We start from the raw sequence: 24,288 nt of genomic DNA on the forward strand, positions 1-24,288 counted from the left end.
GGTAATAAAAATACAAAAATGAAAGAATGCAAAATTCTCCATATTTGTTTATTCCGAGAACAATTTCTGGAGTTGTATCATGTGACTACCATGTTGACATGTTCTCTCTGCTTGATAAATCAGACTGGACAGATTGCTTGTTTTTATAAAAAGTATCTGACTTTTATTTAATATAATTGAATTTCTGTACAACATTATTGTAACAAGATAACCGGGTGGGATTTCGGATTTACAATAGAACACTTTTGATGGTGATACAAATACGTTTAATAATGAACACCTTGAATGAGCAGTTAATTATGATTAATATGTGCATTTATATGATCCAAATATTGGATCAGTTAACATAAAATGCATGACTTATTAATGAAAATACAAATAAATGACCTTACACAGTATAAGGACAAGGGGTGAATGATTCACAGTGATTTCACAACAAAAGGATTGATGTGTCTTACTCAAATAGTAAAACAAATGTAGTATTTTACTCATATAGTAAAATGTATTCACTCAAATAGGACCACTGTGGTGGCCTAGTGGTTAGAGCATCCGCCTCAGATGCAGGAGGTTGTGGGTCCAATCCCTGACTGAGTCATACCAAAGACTTACAAAAATGGCACTAACAGCTGCCTCGCTTGGTGCTCAGCATTAAGAGGTTATTTATTAGGACTGGTTGGACTGGTGTCAGGATAATGTGACTGGGTGGGACATCGTGCTACATGTCTGCGGCATGATGCCCCAGTGCTAGACATCACTATAAACTGCCACACTGCAGACATTGTAGCTATATGACTGAAATTTTTTAAAGGTTACGTTACAAATCCAAATCACACACACATCACACACCCAAATCACTCGAATAATGAAATTATGTAAACAAAAGGGGCAGATATAGAAATTATCTTTACAGTCCCAAAAACACACTGGGTTTTACAACCCCCAAAAATTAGCCCATGGCTAAAAGATTACCATCACCAGCACATTCGGCTACCAGTCACACTGGCCAATCAAGCCATTAGTATTCCAGGTTGGTCTTTCAAGCAGTCAGCACCCACCAGTCTCGGTCAGCAATGCCCAATCACTTGCTACTAGACCAGTAACACTGATTATTCAGCTCCATGCCTGCTATGGTTCAGCTTCACAGCTGCCATGGTCGACTTCTGTTTTTAGCTCTGCAGCTGGTACTACGTCAACTCCAATCACACCAATAACTCAGATCACTTCGATAACTCGGATTGCTCCGTTCACTCAGGTAAGCTGAAAATAAATCTAACACCATGTACTATGCAAGACTAAGGGCATATACAATAAAACGTAATGACCTTATATATGGTAAGTTATACAGATTACATTATCGGCACAATGATTACAAAACAACAAACTGGTTCAGAAGTAATCCTAACCATGCCTGACAAGAATCCTATGGTACTAAACATTTCTTAAAATGCAGTTTATATTGCTAATATAAATCCCTTGCTAAGTCACAAATCAGAATAGAAAATATTTGCATTACACTACGTAAACCAAAGCTACATAGCAAACATACAAAAATAAACGTGGTAGTACAGTAATTATAACTTATACACAAGAAATTAATAATTCACATACCTCTACAGCTGAAGATGTGCAAGTCCTTAGAGTATACCGATCTTAAGACATTCCGTAATGTGAAAATTTAATCTTATGGGGAGGCATTTATACACAGACAAAGTCATACATTGTGTGTGCACTGGAAGCATTTGGTTTTTCCCACTGAAAGCACTTCGCGCATGCGGCATAGGATGAACTGAACTCACTATTTCGAAATATTGTACAATATACATGAATTAACCTCTGGTATTGTTGTACACAAAAAACGAAACCCGAGTACATGTATTTAATAAATAAAAGGATTTATACAATTCTCTGACATTATAAAGGAGTTTGTTGTTGATATCATGTGACTATCGGACTTTCTGATGTCATCATTTGAAATTTATGAAGCCATTTGACTTGTAATGCAAATGGTGAGTACTAGACCAGGTGTCATCTATGCCACAGTTTCGTTTTGTCTTTCAGCAGATTAATGACATAATGATTATAATACTTGCCATTTCTGAGAAAAGAAATCATTTTCCTATCAGTTTCGTACAGGTGTGAGTCGATATAACATAAGTTTACATTTTCTAGACCTGCTGGTAAGCAACTACTAGATGTTGCTACCGCACTTTGGCAGCAAATTCCAAATTTTCAGTATGCAGTTGCAGTGACCCCAACCTAAATGTCCAAATATGAAAAATGGGTTGGGAATATTTAGAGGAAACTCGGATTAGAAAATGGACTGCTATTTGTTTTAAGCCAGATTTGTAGTCCAAATTGTTGAATCTCAGAGCTGAAATGAGAAATTGTCATCCTTTTTATTATATATTAAAAAATGATACAAGCCCCTGTATCAATCAGGTTTGTGGACTGGTTTAACAAATTACAAGAAAAGTTGATTTTACAGAAAATTCAGTCCTTGTTTATACAACAGTATATCATTTTTGAAGGTCTTTTGTTAAAATTTAAATTAACCCTTTTGAAAATGTTTTTTTAAATGATGGATTTTTAACCAGATCATCTTAAAGAGATTAGGTTGTTTGAAAAATCTTGTTTGGGATTATACTGACACAGATAAATTCATGGTTAAAGTGGCTGTGTGGTCTAAAGCGCTCTCCATCACAGATCACTGCCATCTCACCTCTGTCTGCATGAGTTCGAGTCTCAGGCTCGGCCAATGTGAATATGTGAGAAAGCTTGCCGGTAGCTTCTCATGGGTCGATGGTTTTTTCCGGATTTTTTCCCGGGTTCTTCCTCCATCATTAATACTGGCCGCTATGTATAGCCTATCTTGTGCTGAAAAATGGCATTAAACCCTATAACAACAACAACTTTTTGTTACAAGACAAGATTCTATATACACCGCTCCCTCGATAACTCGCGCCCAGATAACTCGCGATCCCACTTATAACGTGGTGTCCGTCTTGGTTCCCGATTTTTTCCAGAGAAAATGTATTTAAAATATTTTTAAAATATGCTGAACATGAAAAAATTACGATAAGAATTGATAAATTAAACCTTGATACATTGCTCGTTTTATCATCGAAAGTGGTGATTAATGCCCGTAAAAATATATCCATATTTTGAAATTTGCAAGTTCTGAAGAAGAATTAATTTCAGAGATCTCAAAAACGCTTAATTACGCGTATTTGGATGCCAATTTTTGATCTGGGACGCAGAAAATCACTGAGGCAGGAGTCCTCCGTACGCATGTGATAGGTGCGCAGGAAAATTCAAAGATTTGCCAGACCTGTTTCAGCCACCTGCTTTGTGGTAAAATGTGTTGATCAGTTAACTGTGCTGATATTTACAATGACAGAATTCAGAAAATGAAAGACTCTTTGATGTACTGTTGCCATTTTATAAGAGTACATTAAAAAAAAAAAAAAAAAGAACATGATGCAACAACTAGGCGGCTAGTTCAAAGGCTTTGACTGGCAGCCGAGTGAGAAAATGTACTGATATTTAGTGATTGAATTCAGAGGCAGAAAGACCCAGTTTTAAAATCCTAGCAAGACCTCTGTTTAAAGATATCATATATTATGTAAGTTTTTATGATAAATAGTTGTCAGTATACTGTAAATAAACAGTCTGGTGAAATAGTGATCAATGAAAACTTCTGGTAAATGCTAACAGGTGGCAACAGAGAATGAAATAAACACCAATTAAATGTCTTCCTGTGTGAAAGTCACGTTCTAATCCTTTAATTCCGTTTCAGTGTAAACATTATAATCACAACATATTCTGTTCATTGAAAACATGAAAAGAGTCAATCGACCGTCACATCGAAACCCGTGAGTACTTCTGTGAGAACCTAATTAAATGTACATGCTGGCTTTGTTTTGATCAACAACTTGGGGAAGTGTTTGTTGCATTAAAAAAAAAAATAGATTACAAGAGGCCTCGGGTGCTGGATTAAGGGTCTTGGAGCTGCCTTTGACGTAAAGCAAAACAGTAACAGAGACAACGACGATGATAATGACTTCGAATGTTTCAGTGAAACTGATGTCATTAATGCCGAGGCTGTTTGGGAGAAATTCATACAGACTCATGATCCTGAGATGGGCGTTTCTCTTGATGATATGGAGGAGTGGATTTGTGCTGACAATGATTGCCCCATGTCAGATGAAACTATAATTATTTCTATAGCGAAGAAATTTGCAGCAGAAGACGATTCTAACTGGAGTAACACAAGTGTTGAAAGTGATGCAGATGCAGATGTTGCAACCCCCACCCCTCTGCACAGGAAGCAATCAAATATTTTGATATTGCCATAAGGTGGCTGGAGACCCAGAATGTTGACTACGTAAAGCTCATGCAGTTGAGAAATCTGAGGGATTTTGCTTGGCGGCAGAGAAACCAAGGAGTAACACACACAAAAAAAATAACTGATTTTTTTAAAAAGTGAATTGATATTTGTCAAGCGTGGCACAAACGGCAAGTATTAACTTGTTCTAATTTACGTTGTTTTAAATTTGTAGACCAATTAAATATGTTAGTACTGATTAACCCTTGTTTTTTTGTTTTCCATTTTACTTCTATCGCATTCAAATCTATCTATCGTTCGATCGACACTGTTTCTCAAAAAGAGTCGATCTTTTGTATATAAAAAAACGTCTAATTTGGATCAAACAATAAAACTAGAATGTATCCAATTCAACATAAAAATTAGTGACGTAGTACACAATGTGTGAAGTGGTACACATGTTAAGCGAACGGAAACCACGTGGAATAATATTTTCGATGATCGCCTCAATATACTGTAATTTATCCTGAAATTAATGTTGTCCTATGAGGAAATAATAAAGTACACCGTTATGAAGAGATATTTATTAACAGTTAATCTCAGAATGATTATAAAGTGAGTATTCAACAGTATAATCTGCCTACCCCCCCCCCCATTTCTCCGTTATGTCGTCAATCACTTTATTGGTTTTGGGCTTATTTTATAAGTCCCTCGATATCTCGCGCCTCACTTATAGTGCGGTCGATGTTTCTGGACCCTGATGTGCGCGAGTTATCGAGGGAGTGGTGTATATTTACATTATTGTTTTTTATACTGTAATAGATGTTACGTTCTTTGTGATGCATATATATATATATATATATATATATATATATATATATATATTGCTATATAATTCTTTAGAATTAAAGGTTTGAAAGGAAACAAAACAACGCAGCAAAATAAATTTAGAATTTTTATTCTGTACATTGAAATGACTTTACATGCCAATTTATAGGAATATGATCAAACTTGTTTCATGTGATACATTTTGTGGTTTTGTACATGATCATCTTTTCTGACTTTCGATATTTTTGGAGAGTCTTGAAAGAGAAACATCTTTAGATTTAGAAAATTTATGTTTTATTATCTAAAATGTTCTATAATTCCATTCAGTAGTGGTCATATGTGAACCTTGAAAAAGATAATTTCATCCTGTAAATGACCTGGAAATTTATCTTTAGAAAAGCATGGGAACCATGTTTTTTCCACCTTTCGCTTTTTCAGAACCATTGATACTTAAGATATTAAATCTATAGGTGGGGCCCAAGTTGTCCATGTGGTCCAAGGCACTCAGATTTACAGATGACTGATATCTCACCTCTGTCCACATGGGTTCATGTCCTTGGCTTGGCTAACATGGGTATGTGAGAAAGTTTGCCAGTAGTCTCCTGTGGATCAGTGTGTTCTTCCTCCACTGGATATACTGACCACCATGTATGTTTTATCAGTTGCTGAAAAATGACTTTAAACCCACAACAACAACAACAGTAACATAAATCTTTAAGGCTATATCTGATTGTCAAATAAAGAAACAATGGCATTTTTTGCGACACTGCTCATGTCCTTCATGACTGTGATGTTTTTCTCATTACCTGAGAAAAAGCAGGTAATGTTTATATACTATGTCATAGGGACATGATGAAGTCAGACTGTGTTTATAGTGCTAAGGGTTTATGTTGAAATCAGCATAAGTGTTGTGCCAATCTTCACATAAAGCAGATTTGGTTGTTACATTCAAGCCTTCACATATGTCACATAGCCACATGTATGTGCTTAGGAATTACTGTTTCACCTCGCCTTAGGCTCAGCCAATGTAGGTATGTGAGAAAGCTTGCCAGTAGCTTCTCATGGTTCTTTCTGGGGTTTTCCCAGGTTTTTCCTCCATCATTTATACTGGCCGCCATGTATAGCCTATCGTGTGCTGAAAAATGGCGTTAAAGCCTACAACAACGACTAAAATATGACTTGTGCTGAAACTTCACCTCTCCCTCTGGATATACTACAATGAATCCCATGACCAAAATCATAATATTGTACCTTGAAAGAAAACAACATCAAGTTTAGTGTTGAATCTTTATTTCCTTTTCAGCACCGCTCCAGTGGCCTAGTGATTAGAGCATCTGCCTCAGATGCTGGAGGTCACGGGATTGAACTCCGGCCGAGTCATACCAAAGACTAACAAAAATGGTACCAACAGCTGCCTCGTTTGGCGCTCAGCATTAAGAGGATAGTGTTAGGACTGGTTGGCCTGGTGTTAGGATAATGGGACTGGGTGGGACATCATGCTACATGCCCCAGTGCTAGACATCACTATAAACTGTCACACTGCAGACATCATAGCAATATGACTGAAAAATTGTTAAAGCTACGTTAAAAATCTAAATCACTCACACACACACACACACACACACACACATTTCCTTTTCAAAATACCATTATTTAAAAAATAATTGTAATCATTCCCGTTATACCACCATTTGTTACATATAATGCTGTTCTCAATATATCATGATTCCATAGATGCAGCTCCATTCTGATGGTTCATTTGTTCCAGTGACACAATCTAGTTCCTTCCTGAGAACAGCTTGCTGTCATTATGCAACCAGCAATAACTATTCGTTCCCTCTTATCTGACCAATCTATCAAGAGAAGCAATCTATCAAGAGAAGCAAAGATGCAGGACCCTGTATGTACTCTGAGCTGCGAGTGAAAATCATCCCTCATTTGAGGTCAGAATTCCTGACCAAATTTTGGAAATCAGATCTGACATGTTTTTTCCATCACATGTATGTAATCTCCTTGGTTTATCTTAGGAGAAAGCCCTTAGGCAATATATTGTTGGAGAAATACTGTAAGCAAATGAAGCTTCATGATAAGCCCCATGGCTTATAATAGGGTAAATACTGTGAACAAATGATCTGTTCCCTTGGATGACAGGCTTATGCTTGATAATAAACCTTGATACTGTAAATTAAAGATCTCAGTTGTCTCTGATGATGAGCTTTGCTCTGGGATGTGTCACTAGGTTTATCATGCAAGAGATACTGTAAGCAAGTGATCTCAGGTTTCTCTGATGAATGGCTTGAGCATGATGATGATCCCCTGATTTTATGATAGGAGAGATACATTGTAAACAGGTGATCTTGGTAGTTTCTGTGTAGATATGAGCTTTAATTTCAGAAAATGTTTTAAATGGATATTTTTTTAATGGCATTTAAAAAAATTGGATTCTTTGGTTCATTCCATTGTCTACAGTTGCACCAAAATCAATATAAATGTGGCAATTACTATTTCAAATCTTTGAGGTGACACTGTATGCCTTTTACTTTGAGTGGTTTCTTCATTGTATGATAAGTATATTTACATTCTCACTTCAGAGTTGCTTCCCATGAAGCCCATAACAAGATGTCTGTTGGTGGTCTAGCTATCATATTTGCTCCATGTCTGCTCAGAACAAATAAAAAACTACAGGCCCTGGAGTCACTTAACCAGGTGTCAAGACAAACATTGTAAGTAGTTGTTTTCTTTACAAGTTTTAGAGATATAAAGATTAATTGTAGTAACTTGGCTTATACTGTGAAGTTTTGTTTAAAACCCTGCAAATGCATGGCATTTATTACAGCTAATAAAGTTATTGGCATATTCATTCATAAATCTTTATAACCTTCTTTCCAGAAGCAAGGAATTGCAATGTAAATTGAGAAGATAAGAAGCATCCATGTCATAAAACTATCAAAGTTGGTAGAAATACTCAGTAAATGGTCCATTGTTATTTTGACATCTAATGAAATTAAAAATAGAAAGATTATAAAACTTCTAAACAATTAAATCAGATATAAATTAAATCAAATATACATAATGATTAATAGTGCAGTACTTAATAACTAGCCATTGTTGTATTATTTGCTTTTGAGAATGACTTTTAAAGCCACCATCGATAAGAATATAATTCCCATTTGCCTCATGTAAAGAATTCTGATAAATTTCTCATGCAGAAATTGTGTTAGAATCATTTTCATAAGTGGAATTCAAGAAAACAGAAAACCCTTATTATCTGTGGCTGTTGCATGAGAATGGTGGGCTTTACTGAATTTGGCTTACAAATACTGAAAATTAGGTCATCCCCTTTCATTAGTACTTTTGATTGCAGTTATTTATAAAAGCTGGAATAGAGATTTATAATAAAAACAAGTATGGGGCTTTCAGGTAGAGATGAAAAAACCATTTGCACAGAAACATCCACATTTGACCATTTAGTTAATGGTAATACGAACATTGAGGTTTTTGTTAGATTAATTTACTCAAAACTTCCATGTTTTAATTCCTCATAATTTCACCCAGTGAATTATTGAAAAATAAATAGACTGCTGAATTGTGGGGGGTTTGCTGGAACAGATTGTTGGGGTGTTGGGGAAACTAATTGAAATGTGATCAGGCTTTTTAGTGTGTTCTGTCTGCATCAGTTGTAGAAAAATGTTATATGTCATTACAACAGGAGAACTTTGTTATTTCATTCATTACAACATTGTTCATTCATGTTTTGACTAAGTTTAGTTGTTGCAGTATATTCATTTGGTAAACAAATAAAATCAGCACCCTTTCATTTTCTAGACTGAGAAACAGACAAGTGCAAATTAATTTTCCTCATGTATGCAATGTGTATACTATGGTAAAACTCACTGAGGAAGACCTCTGTTTTCACTGACCTGTCATCAAAGACAATGCTATTCATATACTGTCTGTACTCACTAGTCAAGTCTATCTGCAGACAACATTCCCTTGATATGCTGTTGCGTAATGCAATATAGTAGTAGAATAGGGTCTATGATGTTTTGTTCTACTGAATAATCCAAACAAACTGCGAAGACCCAGCTCTGCTGGCTCATCATATGCCAACAGATCCGGGTATCTATAGTTTGCAGTTGGATCTATAATCAAGTACACACAGTACTGATCAACTGTTTCATATAACATGTTTACCTCTAATAAGAGACCACCTGTCTTTAGATACCACTTTTCTTTGGCAGAAAGGTGGCAGAGATGCTGTTAAAAGAGTATTCATTGTGTATGCTAGTGTAGCGATTTGGTTTAATTATTCACCCACGACAAAAAAACTCGCTTATTTCCTGTGTTTGTATTAATTGGTGTCTTATGTACTTGTAAATTAATCATCAAAATACTACTTTACATTTGACTGGCTTTTTAGCTCCACAAGACATAGATTAGATGAGCTTATGGGATGGCCTGTTGTCTGTCGTTATCACAACTCCTCAACTACTTTAAGGATTTAGACACACATTCATCCAATGGTCTAGTTGGTCCTAAATGAAAGTGATGCTGTTCAGACATCAATAATGGCAACCAGTGACCATCTTCAAAATCGTTATTACTATTTCTCCTGAATGAAAGCTAACATTGACATTGGGTTTTCACTGCAAGACCTTTTATGTCTAGTTGGACCTTAATGAAAATGGTACTGATCTGACATCTAAGTGGCCATCCTTAAAATATTGGTCTTGCTACTTCCCCTTCAATGGTCATATCAACATTGGATTTTCACTAAAAGTGATTTTTTATGATATCTAGTTTGTCCGATATGAAATTGGTGCCAACATGACATCCAGTACAGCCACCGTGGCAGCCATCTTAAAAATGTTGATATCACTGCTTCACATGAATGCAATGACACAGAACATGGGATTTTCAAAAAAAGATTTCTTATGATGTCTAGTCAAGGAAAACAGTGCCAATCTTATGACCAATGTCAGCAATCTTGAAAATCATGTACACAAAGTCATGTAGACACGGGTTGTTCACCAGCTGACTTCTTATGGCATCTAACTGGTCCTAAATTAAAATTATACCTATCTAACCTCTAACATGGTCATCATATTTGCCAGTTTTAAATTTTGTTATTGCCGCTCCTCCTAGATGAATGAATATGTTTAGCATTGGGTTTTCACCAAAAGGCTTATGATGTCTAGTTGGTCCAAAATGAAAATGGTGCTGATCTGACATCTAATATGGCTGCCATGACAGCCATCTTGAAATCTTGTTATTGCTACTCCTAAATGGAAAGCTATGTAATAGTGGGTTTTCACCAAAAGCTTGTTATGGTGTCATTATAATACAATTAATGTTATAAGGCAATTATGATCATGGATCTATTTCATTAAATGGCAGTAAAATGTATACAATACATCAGTACAAGGTCAACACACTATAAGTGGGTGTGCTCTGTTGCTTCCATGGAGAACATTATAATGAGGGAATTCTTTAATTAGTACATTATTTTGCATTTATGTAGCTCCTAATGCTATTTTTTCATAGTCTAATTATACCAAAATAATTGCCAGTTATATTTGAAAATTCATCAAAGTACAGTGTGACCCCGCTATATAGCATGCTCCATTATAACACAAATTTGGATATAACATGGTTGTGGCATGGTTTCCGAAATTTCATATACATGTACTTTTCTCATACACCAATTTTTTTTCTTCTTGAAAGTATGAAAAGTAACGTGTAAAAAGCACTTTCATTTTGGGAAAGAGAGAATTCTGATTTAAGATGATGGTGGTGTGGCTCCTGCAATTTCATATACATGGATTTATCTCGTACACATAAAAAAGTTTTTTCTTCTTAAAAGTACAAAAAATAATGTGTAAAAGTTTATTCAGGGATCATGCTGGGCTTTCACAATGTTGCAAATTGTGATTTATTTTCCTTACTGGCGACAAAAATATACTATCTGGCGATCCCCCCATGTTGTTGACTGTTTAAACTTGTATATACAACTTAGGTTTGGAGTGAAGAAATTCCGAGTCACCATGAAAGGAAGCTGCAAACTTGATATAAAATGCACTGGAATTTATATATTGTTCGATAGACAAATTTATTGTTCATATTGACTAACCACCTCAACAGTGCATTGTTATATCATAATTTATTCTGACATCTGGCCTAAGTACCTTATACTGTAAGATCTCGGCATTTTTTGTTTAAAAACATTTTTGGAAGCAGAGATCAACTGGATGAAGCACTATCTCATAATGGATCTTTCTAACAAAATAATATCAGATTATCGGCTGCTTGCTAGTAATTTATTTTGACTGACCTCTGTATGTGGATGGTAAGTAAAATTCCTCTTTTCACTCATTGAATTAAATCCTTAAGAACATAATAACACTTTCAGATCTCTTTTATTCTCTTTTTCTGTGTAATTTTTCCCTCAGATGCATTGAGAAGGTGTTAAAATTTCAACTACAGAAGTTGAAGATTTCCCTTCAGGATATAGATGCTTTGGAAAATGCAGAATTGACAGCAGTAGATAGACTATCAGCATTCAGGGCAAGCATGAGAAATGCAAAGGTATGTTTACTAGTGATATGCAGAGTTTATAAACATGCGAAGGAAGGTATGTCTACTTCTGATGTTCAAAGTTTATTGACATGTGAAGGAAGATACATCTACCATTGACATTCACTGTTCATAGACATGTGAATGAAAGACAAAATGACACTTGATTAGTGTTCCGTAGGTAAATTAACATACTTTTGTATTTTTAAAAGATTTCCTGATTTTTATACCCCACCAGAAGTGTTATAGAAACAGTAGTGTTAACCCTTGTCTGACCTTCAATCTGTGAGGGGCCCCGAGTGGCCGAGTGGTCTAAAGTGCTCTCCGTTATGGATCACTGCCATCTCACTTCTGTCTGCGTGGGTTTGAGTCTAGGATTCGGCCAATGTGGCTATGTGAGAAAGCTTGCCAGTAGCTTCTCATGGGTCGGTGGTTGTTCCTGGGGTTTTCCTGGGTACTTCCTCCACCATTAATACTGGCTGCCATGCATAGCCTATCGTGTGCTGACAAATGGCATTAAACCCCACAACAACAACAACAAAAAATGAATCTGTGCAATATATCAAACTTGATTTTTATAATTGATGTAGTTTTTTCATACCATTTAATTTTTTGTACACAGTTGATACATAAAAATCAACAAATTAATTATTATTAAGGCTAAAAAAAAGTTTTAATACATTTTAATTCCTGAACATCTTTATATTTTCATACAAATCAGAAAGTGAAGATTTGATGCAAATGAATTTAATATTGACAATTTTATTGCTCTTTGGGAGACTTGTTCACTATGTTTTTTACACCTACACAGCCAGACTAAGAACAAATTATGTTGCGCTACATATATTGTACTTCAGAACAAAAATGTATGAAAAGTTTTTGTGCTTGGAGTCAGTTTTCGGGCACTTTGATGGAGGATCCATTTCTCCATAAACACATTTCTAGTTGGGTTTTTATATAAATAAAAACTTATTTCATTTATTCCTAGTCATGTGATATTATCCATATACAACTGGTGATGTTTTAAAGCTGTTCCGATAGATACATTTAGTCAGAGTTGTCTCTAGAAAGTAGTAGACATCAAAGGATTTCCAGACAGAAAACAACACAAGGATGGCAGTCATTAAGCGTTGCACCTAAATAATTACAAGTGTGACCTATTACCATAGAAGTGATAGTTAACTCCTGTCTTATCCCTTCTTATACTAGGTAACATCTAGTTTTCATCTTCTCCTTCCACTTTCTGCTGCCAGCAGTTTGTACCAGCTTACCAGTTTAAAAACAAAATGGTATCAAGGATATAAACAAATGCACAAAACTTAATTTATAATTTTTAACCTAGTTGTCTCCAGGGTCTTCCAAATGCTGCCATCTTGTTCACATTTCAAACCTAACTGGAATTTTCCATGTAAACAATAAACTTGCTTACTGTCCTCCTCTGGTTCCTGGAAATGTCCATTTTCAGTGAAGGGGTGAGGTGCCTTGGACATGCATACATATCTTGCTATCTCTACTCTATGAATGAATGGTCATATCAAAATGGGGTTTTCACTAAAAGACTTTTTATGATGCCTTTTTGGTTCTAAATGAAAATGGCACCTGTGTGACATTCAGATTGGCCACCACAGTAGACATCTTGAAACTCTTGATATTGCAACTCCACCTGAATGGAAAATCATATTGCCATGGAATTTTCACTAGAAGGCTTATTGTGATGTTTAGTTGGTTCTAAATGAAAATGGTACCAATCTAATATCTACTATCGCTGCCACAATGTCTGTGTTTGGAAAATATTCTTGTTAGTTCTCATAGATGGCTGATCATAGATTGACCTTGTGCTTTCTTCAGAAGACTTATTATGTCTAAATGGTCCTAAATGGAGATGGTGTGCATCTGATATCCAGTATGGCCACAGTGGCAGTCATGTTGTAAATCTTGTTATTATTAGTCCTCCAAAATATCGAAGATCTTATCAGTATGGTGTTATTGCCAGAAGACTTGCTATGTCTTATTGATCTTAATTAAAATTGTGTTGATCTGAAGTCCAATATGGTGGCCATCTTGAAATTTTATTGCTCTTTGTCATAAATGGAAAGTCATTTTGAGATGAGGTTTTCATTAGAAGAGTTCTAATGGTTTCTAGTTGGTTGTAAATGAAAATGATGCAAGCTGACAGCATGGTGGCCAGTTTAAAAGCAGTGTTTTATATACTCATCCTAAATGGATAGATATAACAACATTGGGTTTTCAACAATGACTTCTAAAGAAACCTTGTTGGTTCTAAATGAAATGGTGCCAATCATAGACCGATTATGGCTTCCACAACAACTGTCTAGGAAATCTTGTTGTCACTAATCCCACTGAATGGATGATCTTACTGACATGGGATTCTCACCCAAAGACTTTTAATGATATCTACTTTGTCCTAAATGAAAATGGGACTGGTCAGGCATCCAGTATGTCCACCACAAGAGCTAATTTGAAATTCTTGTTATCTCAGAAGAATATCAGAAATGGTATATACACTTGGCAGATAAAGGGAAGACAAATTTTGAAACTTCTTTAACTTTTACATTTTTCTCCTGCTAGAGGCATATGTGTTTTGTTAATTTTATTTTGTTTTCTTGAATTAAACAGAAACTTTAAAACAGCAGAGTGCTAAGCAGATTATTGCCATTATTTTGCCTCAGGACTAGATAACATACTTGTGTTACTGTGACACCAAAATAAATTGAGACCCATGGTTATATGGTTGTGTTGTTTCTAGGCAGTGCTCATATGCAAACTGGACTAAAAAGTACACCGTTGTTCTCAAATCAAACCCAGCGTTTTCTTGGTTACAGAATGTGGACCAAGCAACCAGGGAAAAGCACTTTGTGAAGGGGGAAGAGGATGATCAGGGAGATTCTTTTGATGGGACAGAGGATGAGGAGATAGTTCTCTCTGAGCATATCATCTCCATCAGGAAAGAAAAGTGAGTACTTGAAAACTGGTACCATAGTTAAAGAATGTCTGAATAGAAAAATTGAACTGAGAATCAAGATTCCATATGCTGATACTTTTCAAGCAGAGATTTTACAAATATTTTAAGAAATATCATGTTCTTTCTTAAGTCTTAGTAATTGACATTTGTTCTGGTTTTATCAGTTGTAGATCAAGTTCTATTCACAAGGCTTTTTCTTGACTAAAGGACATTCATGAACAAAACACTTTTACTTTGAGTTTTCAACAGAATTGGCAAATGTTAATGAACAATGAATAAAATATGTGTCAGGAAGATGACAAACCAGCTATGCAGTACTGTACTGTTCAAAGTCAGATACACAGTACCCTCCTGTTCAAAGTCAGATACACAGTACCCTGCTGTCCAAAGTCAGATACACAGTACTGTACTGTTCAAAGTCACATACACAGTACCGTACTGTCCAAAGTCAAATACACAGTACCCTACTGTTCAAAGTCAGATACACAGTACCCTACTGTCCAAAGTCAGATACACAGTACTGTACTGTTCAAAGTCACATACACAGTACCGTACTGTCCAAAGTCAGATACACAGTACCCTACTGTCCAAAGTCAGATACACAGTACCCTGCTGTCCAAAGTCAGATACACAGTACCCTGCTGTCCAAAGTCAGATACACAGTACCCTGCTGTCCAAAGTCAGATACACAGTAACTACTGCATTGATGGACAAAAACAGATGGCATGCCAGTCAACACCACAATTCAGCAGTCTTTGAAATTAAATGTAGAAAAGGCAGACAAATAAGCCAAATTAAAATTCACACAGTTTGAAAAAGTAGAGTGAGTTTTCTTTTATTTTCTCATCAAAATGTAGCCCATTGGGATCATGTGCTACAAAACCATATAGCCCTAGCATAAGGGTTAAGATAAATCTAATAAATAAAAGACTAAAAATGAAATTAAGAAGAAAAGTTATTTATTTGACAAAAATTCCACTGTTTAAACAAATAGATTATGTCATTATTGGACCTAATGCAGCATTATGGAACAGTATAACTGGCATAATAAGGCACTAATTCAAGAAATTTAAACTTTAGTGAAGCTTATGTTAGTGAAAATATAATTTTGGAGCAGAAGCATCCAAAAGACAAATCCTATAAGCAGTGTATATGCCTATACAACTTGAGCCAACATCTTTTAAAGATTTTGATTTCAATATAGATCTTAAAGTAGAATAGAAAAAAAGAGAGATGGATATTGATATGTTCTGTAAATACTGAACTATGGCCATTTCCTCCTCTGTTTTTGTTCTAACCACCAACATGTTATTGTGACAAGGGGAGAGATCCCCCCATTAGATAATATTATGGCAGCCTCTTATGATTTGACCATAAGTCTTATGAAAATGGCCCTTGAAATACAGACTTATGGAATAATAGCAAAAATTATGGAAAAGGAATGTTGTGGTCAAATCTGGAAACTGGCTTGTCCATGTTTGATTCAGATCCTGGTTTCATATTAGAATAAATGGAGTTGGTCAGGGAACCAGACCTACTTTACAAGAGTACCTCAGATGCTTTAAACTGCACACAATTTTTTCATGCAGTATGTCTGCAAAATCAAGCTGTTGCTTACAGAATTTTCAAAAAATGGCATCCAACAAATGATACACTTTCAGAACAAAAGGACAGTTAACCAAGAGTCATACTAATAGGCAAAGTGGGTGACTAAGTTGCCAACAAAATTTAAATTTCACCTTCTTCCATTTGAAAAGTAAAAATGATTTTGCCCTGTGATTTTTCAACTGTACATTGAGTGTCTGTAGTTTATAATTTTTGAGATGCTCCATCTACCTAGTAGCTAGGTAGTTCCAGTGTCAGACCACTCCGGTGGCCTAGTGGTTAGAGCATCTGCCTTGGATGCATGATGTCACTGGTTCGAACCCCGGCCGAGTCATACCAAAGACTTACAAAAATGGTACTAACAGCTTCCTCGCTTGGTGCTCAGCAATAACAGGTTAGTTTTAGGACTTGTCGGCCTGGTGTCAGGATAATGTGACTGGGTGGGACATCATGCTACATGTCTGCGGCATGATGCCCCAGTGTTAGACATCGCTATAAACTGTCACACTGCAGACATCGTAGCGATATGACTGAAAATTTTTTAAAGCTACATTAAAAATCTAAATCACACACACACAGTTCCAGTGTCATTCTGGTGTTGTGTTAGCCCATGGCGAAATGTACTGCATGCATTGAATCACTGGTGTTGATATTAATTGTGCTGATAACTGAACTTCGTCACTTTTACAGGCATGTATTTGAATAACATCTGACCATAAACCCTTAACCAGATAAGTTATCACTGCCTGATTTCCACATTTTATCTTTTGATGATGAAAACATACCAACTTTTGTTTCAAAACTTACACATTGATATGTAAATAACAATTTGAGTTTTAAGAATAGAAAAACATTTTATTTGGGGGGAGATGATTTTAACTGCTGTTTTTGCCTTATTTCCTTCATTTAATCAACTTGAAGTTGTAAATAAACATGTCATGGGACAATAATGGCAGACATCACTGTGTCTATTAAGTACTTCTTGATTAGATAGTCATTTTTTTATCAGTGGGCAAATAAATTAAAGAAAAATATGCAATTCATAGATATAAATTATCTAAATAATATGTGAGAGAAGATTTAGCCTCAAATTTTATATAGGCTAGAAATGGATGACACAATTCCATGTTTGGAATTTGAAAAGTTTTGTAAGAGAGTTTTCTGACATCATAAAAATACAACCAAAAAAAAGGCAGTGAAGCAGATGATATCTAATGCTCAAAGTTACTGCAAATATGTAGACAAATACTAAACCCGAAAATTTGCAGTTCTGTCAGTGGGTTGTTGTACAAAAGCTAGAAAGTGAGTGTTTATATTAGGAAAGTCCCACTTTCTAAACATCCATATATCCACATATCTTGCATAGTGCCATAATTTGTTCTTTGTTGGAAAGAAGGGACCAGTTCATCCAGTTATAGACTTTTATGCTTCAATACTCCATCATTGAATAGATATGGTAATATTTTATCAGCAACTATGAAATCAGAACAAACACTGGAGTGAGGACACTTTTGCATGTGGTCTCATATGCATGCTGTGGGGGTTGTTTCAGATTATAGTTTATAAATCTTCTTGACTGTTATTTCATGGTAAAGTTTTAGAAAGTAAAAGAGAAATTCTCGTTGAAGTGGTAGTTGATTAAGCATTTTTATTAACTTGCAATTACAGTATTGTAATCTAGGTACCCCTGTCAGTTAAAATTAATTACAATGTATAGTTTAAGTCACATGGATAAAATACACTATGTATGAACATGATACATTTTTACACTTACAGAATGTGCTTAAAATATACATACAACAAAGATTTTTCTGCTTGAAAAAATATGTGCATTGAAAAATAGACTTCACTATTCAAATAAGGGAGTTTTGACTGACTTACCAAGACACACATACATATGCTTTATGTACTGAACAGCAAAAGTGATCAGAAATGTTGAGTGTACTTGTGTGTTGGGTGAGGTAAACAGAACGCCAGTCAGATGTATAGTAATACTGATAGTTTATTAAAAGCAATGATACAAACACCACATTTTAATAAAACTGCTTGCCAGTTACAATTTCTGCCTACAGCTGCATCAATTTTGAAGTGATTAAAATGTTATCACATCAAAAGAAATGATTAAATTTAGATTGCTCTTGAAGCCAATGCAGCCTGATGTTAAAAGCTTCATTCCAATCAAATATGTACCACTTCTACAACCATTTTGCGATTAAATAAATGAACATCTAGCTGTAATAAGTGCACTCAGTAATATCAAGTAGTTCTTTGGATATAAAAATGATATTGTCAGTTTAATAAATATCAGTTACATATGATGATTAGTGACTACTTGACATCGATTTTGCTAAATATACAAACAAATATAAAAACAAGAACGATGAACAAATGTGTTTGTTTCGGACATCATTAGATTTTCAGTGGATTATATACAGGTATATAAGTTTGTAATTTTTTCTCTTATTCCATGTTCTGGAATTGTTAAAAGCATGCTGCAATAATGTGATGTCACTCAGTCGCTAATCATCTTATGTAACTGATGTTTTGAACTAAAAATGATATATTTCATTGATTAAAAAATGACTTGACATTAATCAGTACACTTGTTACAGATTGATGTTCATTTATTTAATTGCAAAATGGGTGTGCAACTGGTACTTATGTGATTGTGACTGCGTAATTGAAAAGGAATGAAGTTGTTAACCTCAGGCTACATTAGCCTGAAGTGCAGCCTAAATTTAATCTTTTTTTTTTCTTCAGGTGATTGAAACATTTTTAAATCCTTTAAACTGTATGAAGCTGTAGAAATTATAACTAGCAAGTATATTTATTAAAATGAGGTGTTTTTATAAATATTTTTATCTTGTGTACTGCAATATTGGTTCAAGGAATGCAATCGAAAGTTTGATATATTTATATTTACTGTCTGAAATATGTGCTTATAGCTTCAGCCTTGGAAGTAGGAGGTTGCTGGTTTGAACCCTGGCCGAGTGATACCAAATACTTATAAAATGTTTCTAGCAGCTGCATTGCTTGGTGCTCAGCATTAAGAGGTTATTACTAAGACAGGTCGGCCTGGTGTCAGGATAATGTGACTGGGTGGGACATTATGCTACATGTCTGTGGCATGATGTCGCAGTGTAGACATCACTATAAACTGTCACACTGCAGACATCATAGTGGTATGAGTAAAAAATTGTTAAAGCTACATTAAAAATCCAAATCTCACTCACTTTCTAAAATATTATTATTGGACATAATTACGTAAATACCATGCAGTTAAAACAAAAAACATAATTTATATAAACTAAGAGTATTACTATGCATTTGACTGGCATTTTTCACACACACACACGGACACTCAACATTTTCTATCATTTAGGCTCTACTGCTGTTCATTACATAACCTGGTTGGCAGTTATGGACCATGACTACTGTATGTCCAAAAGGAGAAGTCACTAAGCCCTAAATTTCTTGTCTAGCTTGACCCCTGATAAACCTTGTAAAATGTTTCAATAGTCAGCTCAGAAGAATAAAAAGGAATATTCAGAACTCTTGGAGAAAAAAAGCAGCAAGTACAACAACTACATTGACAGGATATCATATGTTGATATGAGTATGTCTCTTGGGGGGAGAAATGATTGCTGTCACAGTCTGAAATAAAAAATTAAAAAAAAAGATGTCAAGCTGAGAGGTTGAAAGAAACCATTGAGCTATCTGGAACTGCATTTTGTGAAACTACTGGAGTTAATTAAGGTCAGAGTGTATTTTTCGAATCATTTTGAACATAATGTTTACCATCACTGCTACAATCCCCAATTACAATTCTGAACTTTTTAAATTAGTATTTTCCAACTTTATGATATTAGTACGAGATATTTTATTTAATTTTTCTCAGAAAATTGGTCTGATGTCAGAAAAATATTTACTGCCTCACAAAGGAGGTTTTGTTAGGGTTGGCAGGTCTGCTGTAGTTTTGCTAACTGACCTGGCTTGCCAAGACTCGCAATAGCAATTAGTCATTGGTGGTTTTTATTTTTTCTGTATATGGTACTTCTAAGCACAGTATTAGTTACATCATGCTGTGACAGTGGGAGTTAGATGGCATTTGTGGGGACACAAAGAGGCAGCTGACCCCAGACTAGCCTTTGCAGGTATAAAACCTGCAGTCTTTAGATTATTTGTCTGCTGCTTTACCAACTGTGCCACCATGGCTCCCAAAACTCAAGTAATTAACTTTTTATCTTAGAAGGAGATCCTTGATACATTTAAGCACTCGTGTAATAACTTTTGTATCTGAGATCTTTGATACTTTTCAGTACTTGTGTAATAAATTGGGTATCTGAGAAAGAGATCTTTGGTACATTTCAGCACTTGTGTAATAAATATTTCATCTGAGAAGGATATCCTTAATTTATTTCAATACTCTTATAAGAAATTTTTTGTCAGAAAAGGAGATTCATGATACATTTAAGTACTCTTGTAATAAATTTTGTATTTTTGGAGAGCCTTAATATATTTCAGTACTGTACAATTTTGTATCTGAGAAGGAGATCCTTGATAAATAATAAATTTTGTATTTGAGGAGATCATTGATAAATAATAAATTGTGTATCTGAGGAGATCCTTTGTAAATAATAAATTGTGTATCTGAGGAGGTCCTTGATAAATAATAAATTTTGTATCTGAGGAGATCCATGGTAAATAATATATTTTGTATCTGAGGAGATCCTTGTTTGATTTATAATAAGTTGTGTATCTGAGGAGATCCTTAGTAAATAATACATTTTGTATCTGAGGAGATCCTTGATAAAAACTATAAATTGTGTATCTGAGGAGATCCTTGTTTGATTTATAATAAGTTGTGTATCGTAGGAGATCCTTGGTAAATAATAAATTGTGTATCTGAGGAGATCCTAGGTAAATAATACATTTTGTAACTGAGGAGATCCTTGGTAAATAATATATTTTGTATCTGATGAGATCCTAGGTAAATAATAAATTTTATATCTGAGGAAAACCTTGGTAAATAATAAATTTTGTATCTGAGGAGATTCTAGGTAAATAAAAAAAATTGTATCTGAGGAGATCCTAGGTAAATAATAAATTTTGTATCTGAGGAGATCCTTGGTAAATAATAAATTTTGTATCTGAGGAAATCCTTGGTAAATAATAAAATTTGTATCTGAGGAGATCCTAGGTAAATAATAAATTTTGTATCTGAGGAGATCCTTGGTAAATGTATTTTGTATCTGATATCCTTGGTAAATAATACATTTTGTATCTGAGGAAATCCTTGGTAAATAATAAATTTTGTATCTGACGAGATCCTTGGTAAATAATAAATTTTGTATCTGAGGAGACCCTTGGTAAATAATAAATTTTGTATCTGAGGAGATCCTTGGTAAATATATTTTGTATCTGATGAGATCCTTGGTAAATAATAAATTTTGTATCTGAGGAAATCCTTGGTAAATAATAAATTTTGTATCTGATGAGATCCTTGGTAAATAATAAATTTTGTATCTGAGGAGATCCTTGGTAAATAATAAATTTTGTATCTGAGGAGATCCTTGATAAATAATATATTTTGTATCTGAGGAGATCCTTGGTAAATAATAAATTTTTGTATCTGAGGAGATCCTAGGTAAATAATAAATTTTGTATCTGAGGAGATCCTAGGTAAATAATAAATTTTCTATCTGAGGAGATCCTTGGTAAATAATAAATTTTGTATCTGAGGAGATCCTAGGTAAATAATAAATTTTGTATCTGAGGAGATCCTAGGTAAATAATAAATTTTGTATCTGAGGAGATCCTAGGTAAATAATAAATTTTGTATCTGAGGAAATCCTTGGTAAATAATAAAATTTGTATCTGAGGAGATCCTAGGTAAATAATAAGTTTTGTATCTGAGGAGATCCTTGGTAAATATATTTTGTATCTGATATCCTTGGTAAATAATAAATTTTGTATCTGAGGAGATCCTTGGTAAATAATACATTTTGTATCTGATGAGATCCTTGGTAAATAATAAATTTTGTATCTGAGGAGATCCTTGGTAAATAATAAATTTTGTATCTGAGGAGATCCTTGATAAATAATAAGTTGTGTATCTGAGGAGATCATTGATAAATAATATATTTTGTATCTGAGGAGGTCCTTGCTTGATTTATAATAAGTTGTGTATATGAGGAGGTCCTTGATAAACAATACATTTTGTATTTGAGGAGGAGATCTTTTATACATTTATGTACTCTTGTAATTTTGTATCTTAGGTATCCTTGTTACATTCCAGTACTCTTGTAATAAATTTTGTATCTGAGAAGGAGATCCTTAAAACATTTATGTACTCTTGTATTTTTGTATCTGAGGAGATCCTTGATACATTTCAGTACTCTTGTAATAAATTTTTTATCTGAGGTATCCTTAATACACTTATGTACTCTTGTAATTTTGTATTTGAGGAGATCCTTGTTACAATCCAGTACTCGTGTAGTAAATTTTGTATCTGAGAAGGAGATCCTTAATACATTTATGTACTCTTGCAATTTTGTATATGAGGAGATCCTTGATACATTTCAGTACTCTTGTAATAAATTTTGTATCTGAGAAGGAGATCCTTGATAATTAATACATTTTTCGTCTGAGAAAGATATCCTTTATACATTACATTACTCCAGTAATAATTTTTTTATCTGAGAAAGATATCCTTTATACATTTCAGGGTTGATCTTACTTCCAATTTGCCAGTGTTAGAGTACCGCCATAGTTCAGATGATGAGATGCTCAGTGTGGATGACTTAGACAGTAATGATGATATTACAGATGATCTGGATGAACGTGAAGAATATGCAGTTGATTTCAGTTTACCAGGTTGGTAGTGACCACATAATCACTGTTGTGTTTCTTTGTAAAAAAAAATTATATCATTCAAATTTCCTTTTCTTATACCAAGCCATAAAACTGTTACGGCATATTATGACAGAACATCAGCAAGTTTACCATACATAGTAACTAAAATCAGCAAATAACGCAGTGTCTTTTTGTATTTGTGTGATAAATTGAATCCCATCTTGATTTTATGAATGTTACACATGGAGAAAGTCACTGATAAAATGGTCATAATATCTCTTTTGTTCATTTGACTTTGATTGACTTGAATTAAAATCTCTTTTGTTTTAATATCTTTCTTATTTGCCTTTATTTGTGATGATGAAATTTGGTCAGAAAATTTATCATACAATATTAATTTTCATAATTCAACTTTGATATGTTTCATTATTCTGAAAGAAGTCTCAATCATTGTCAGAACAAAAATTGAGTATTTTCTCAATGTTAGAAAATTTTCAACTCAGTTTATAATGAAAGAACTCTTCTGTAACATCTATGACAATATAGAAAGTTAGCCCAGCGTCATTTTGAGGAGAAATATTAGTAGTTTTGGTGAAAATTTGGCCAGTCATATGGTTTTGAAATTACTCTTTCCCTTTTTTTGGCAAAAGTATTATCATTTGGGTTTATAAAGCTTCATCTGGGGATATTCATCATCTCCCATGACCTTTGGATCACAGGTTGGTGTATAATGAGCCAGCAGATCTGGGTCAGTGCAGTTTGTTTGGCATAATCAGCAAACATTATGTGTTGGAAGATCAGAGTCTATGTTGTTTGCAGTTGGATCAAACTTTTAATAGAAAAAACATGGTACCTAAATTGGTAATGTCTCTCAGTAAATATTGTCAGTTTCTCCTTTGTTCTTAACCTGTGTGTATAAATCATCTACAAACATGATTCAGTAATGTGCATATATGTACACATTAAGTAAGTTTTAAGTGAATTATTTGTATGATCAAAGCTCACAAATTAATTCATTCCTTCTTTTCTTTTGCAAAATCTTGTATACTTGTATAGAATACTGTATGCCTCTGAGAGTCTTACTTGAGATTGGTTTATAACAATATTATTTTCATTATTA

General features: G+C 34.3%; 1 protein-coding gene across 1 annotated transcript in view; it reads left to right on the top strand.

The window, feature by feature from the left end:
• LOC149801912 (unconventional myosin-IXb-like) overlaps nt 1-24,288 on the top strand; it is a 333,412-nt gene that overhangs the window by 283,132 nt on the left and 25,992 nt on the right. Inside the window, exons 41-44 of the mRNA XM_089956299.1 lie at nt 7,744-7,875; nt 11,602-11,737; nt 14,569-14,699; nt 23,041-23,189. Of these exons, the coding sequence (XP_089812425.1) occupies nt 7,744-7,875; nt 11,602-11,737; nt 14,569-14,699; nt 23,041-23,189 (548 nt within the window). The remainder of the gene's footprint in view (nt 1-7,743; nt 7,876-11,601; nt 11,738-14,568; nt 14,700-23,040; nt 23,190-24,288) is intronic.

The sequence above is a fragment of the Sinohyriopsis cumingii genome, chromosome 4 (genome assembly GCF_028554795.1).
Source record: "Sinohyriopsis cumingii isolate HCF-2022 chromosome 4, ASM2855479v2, whole genome shotgun sequence".
Taxonomy (NCBI): Eukaryota; Metazoa; Mollusca; class Bivalvia; order Unionida; family Unionidae; genus Sinohyriopsis; species Sinohyriopsis cumingii.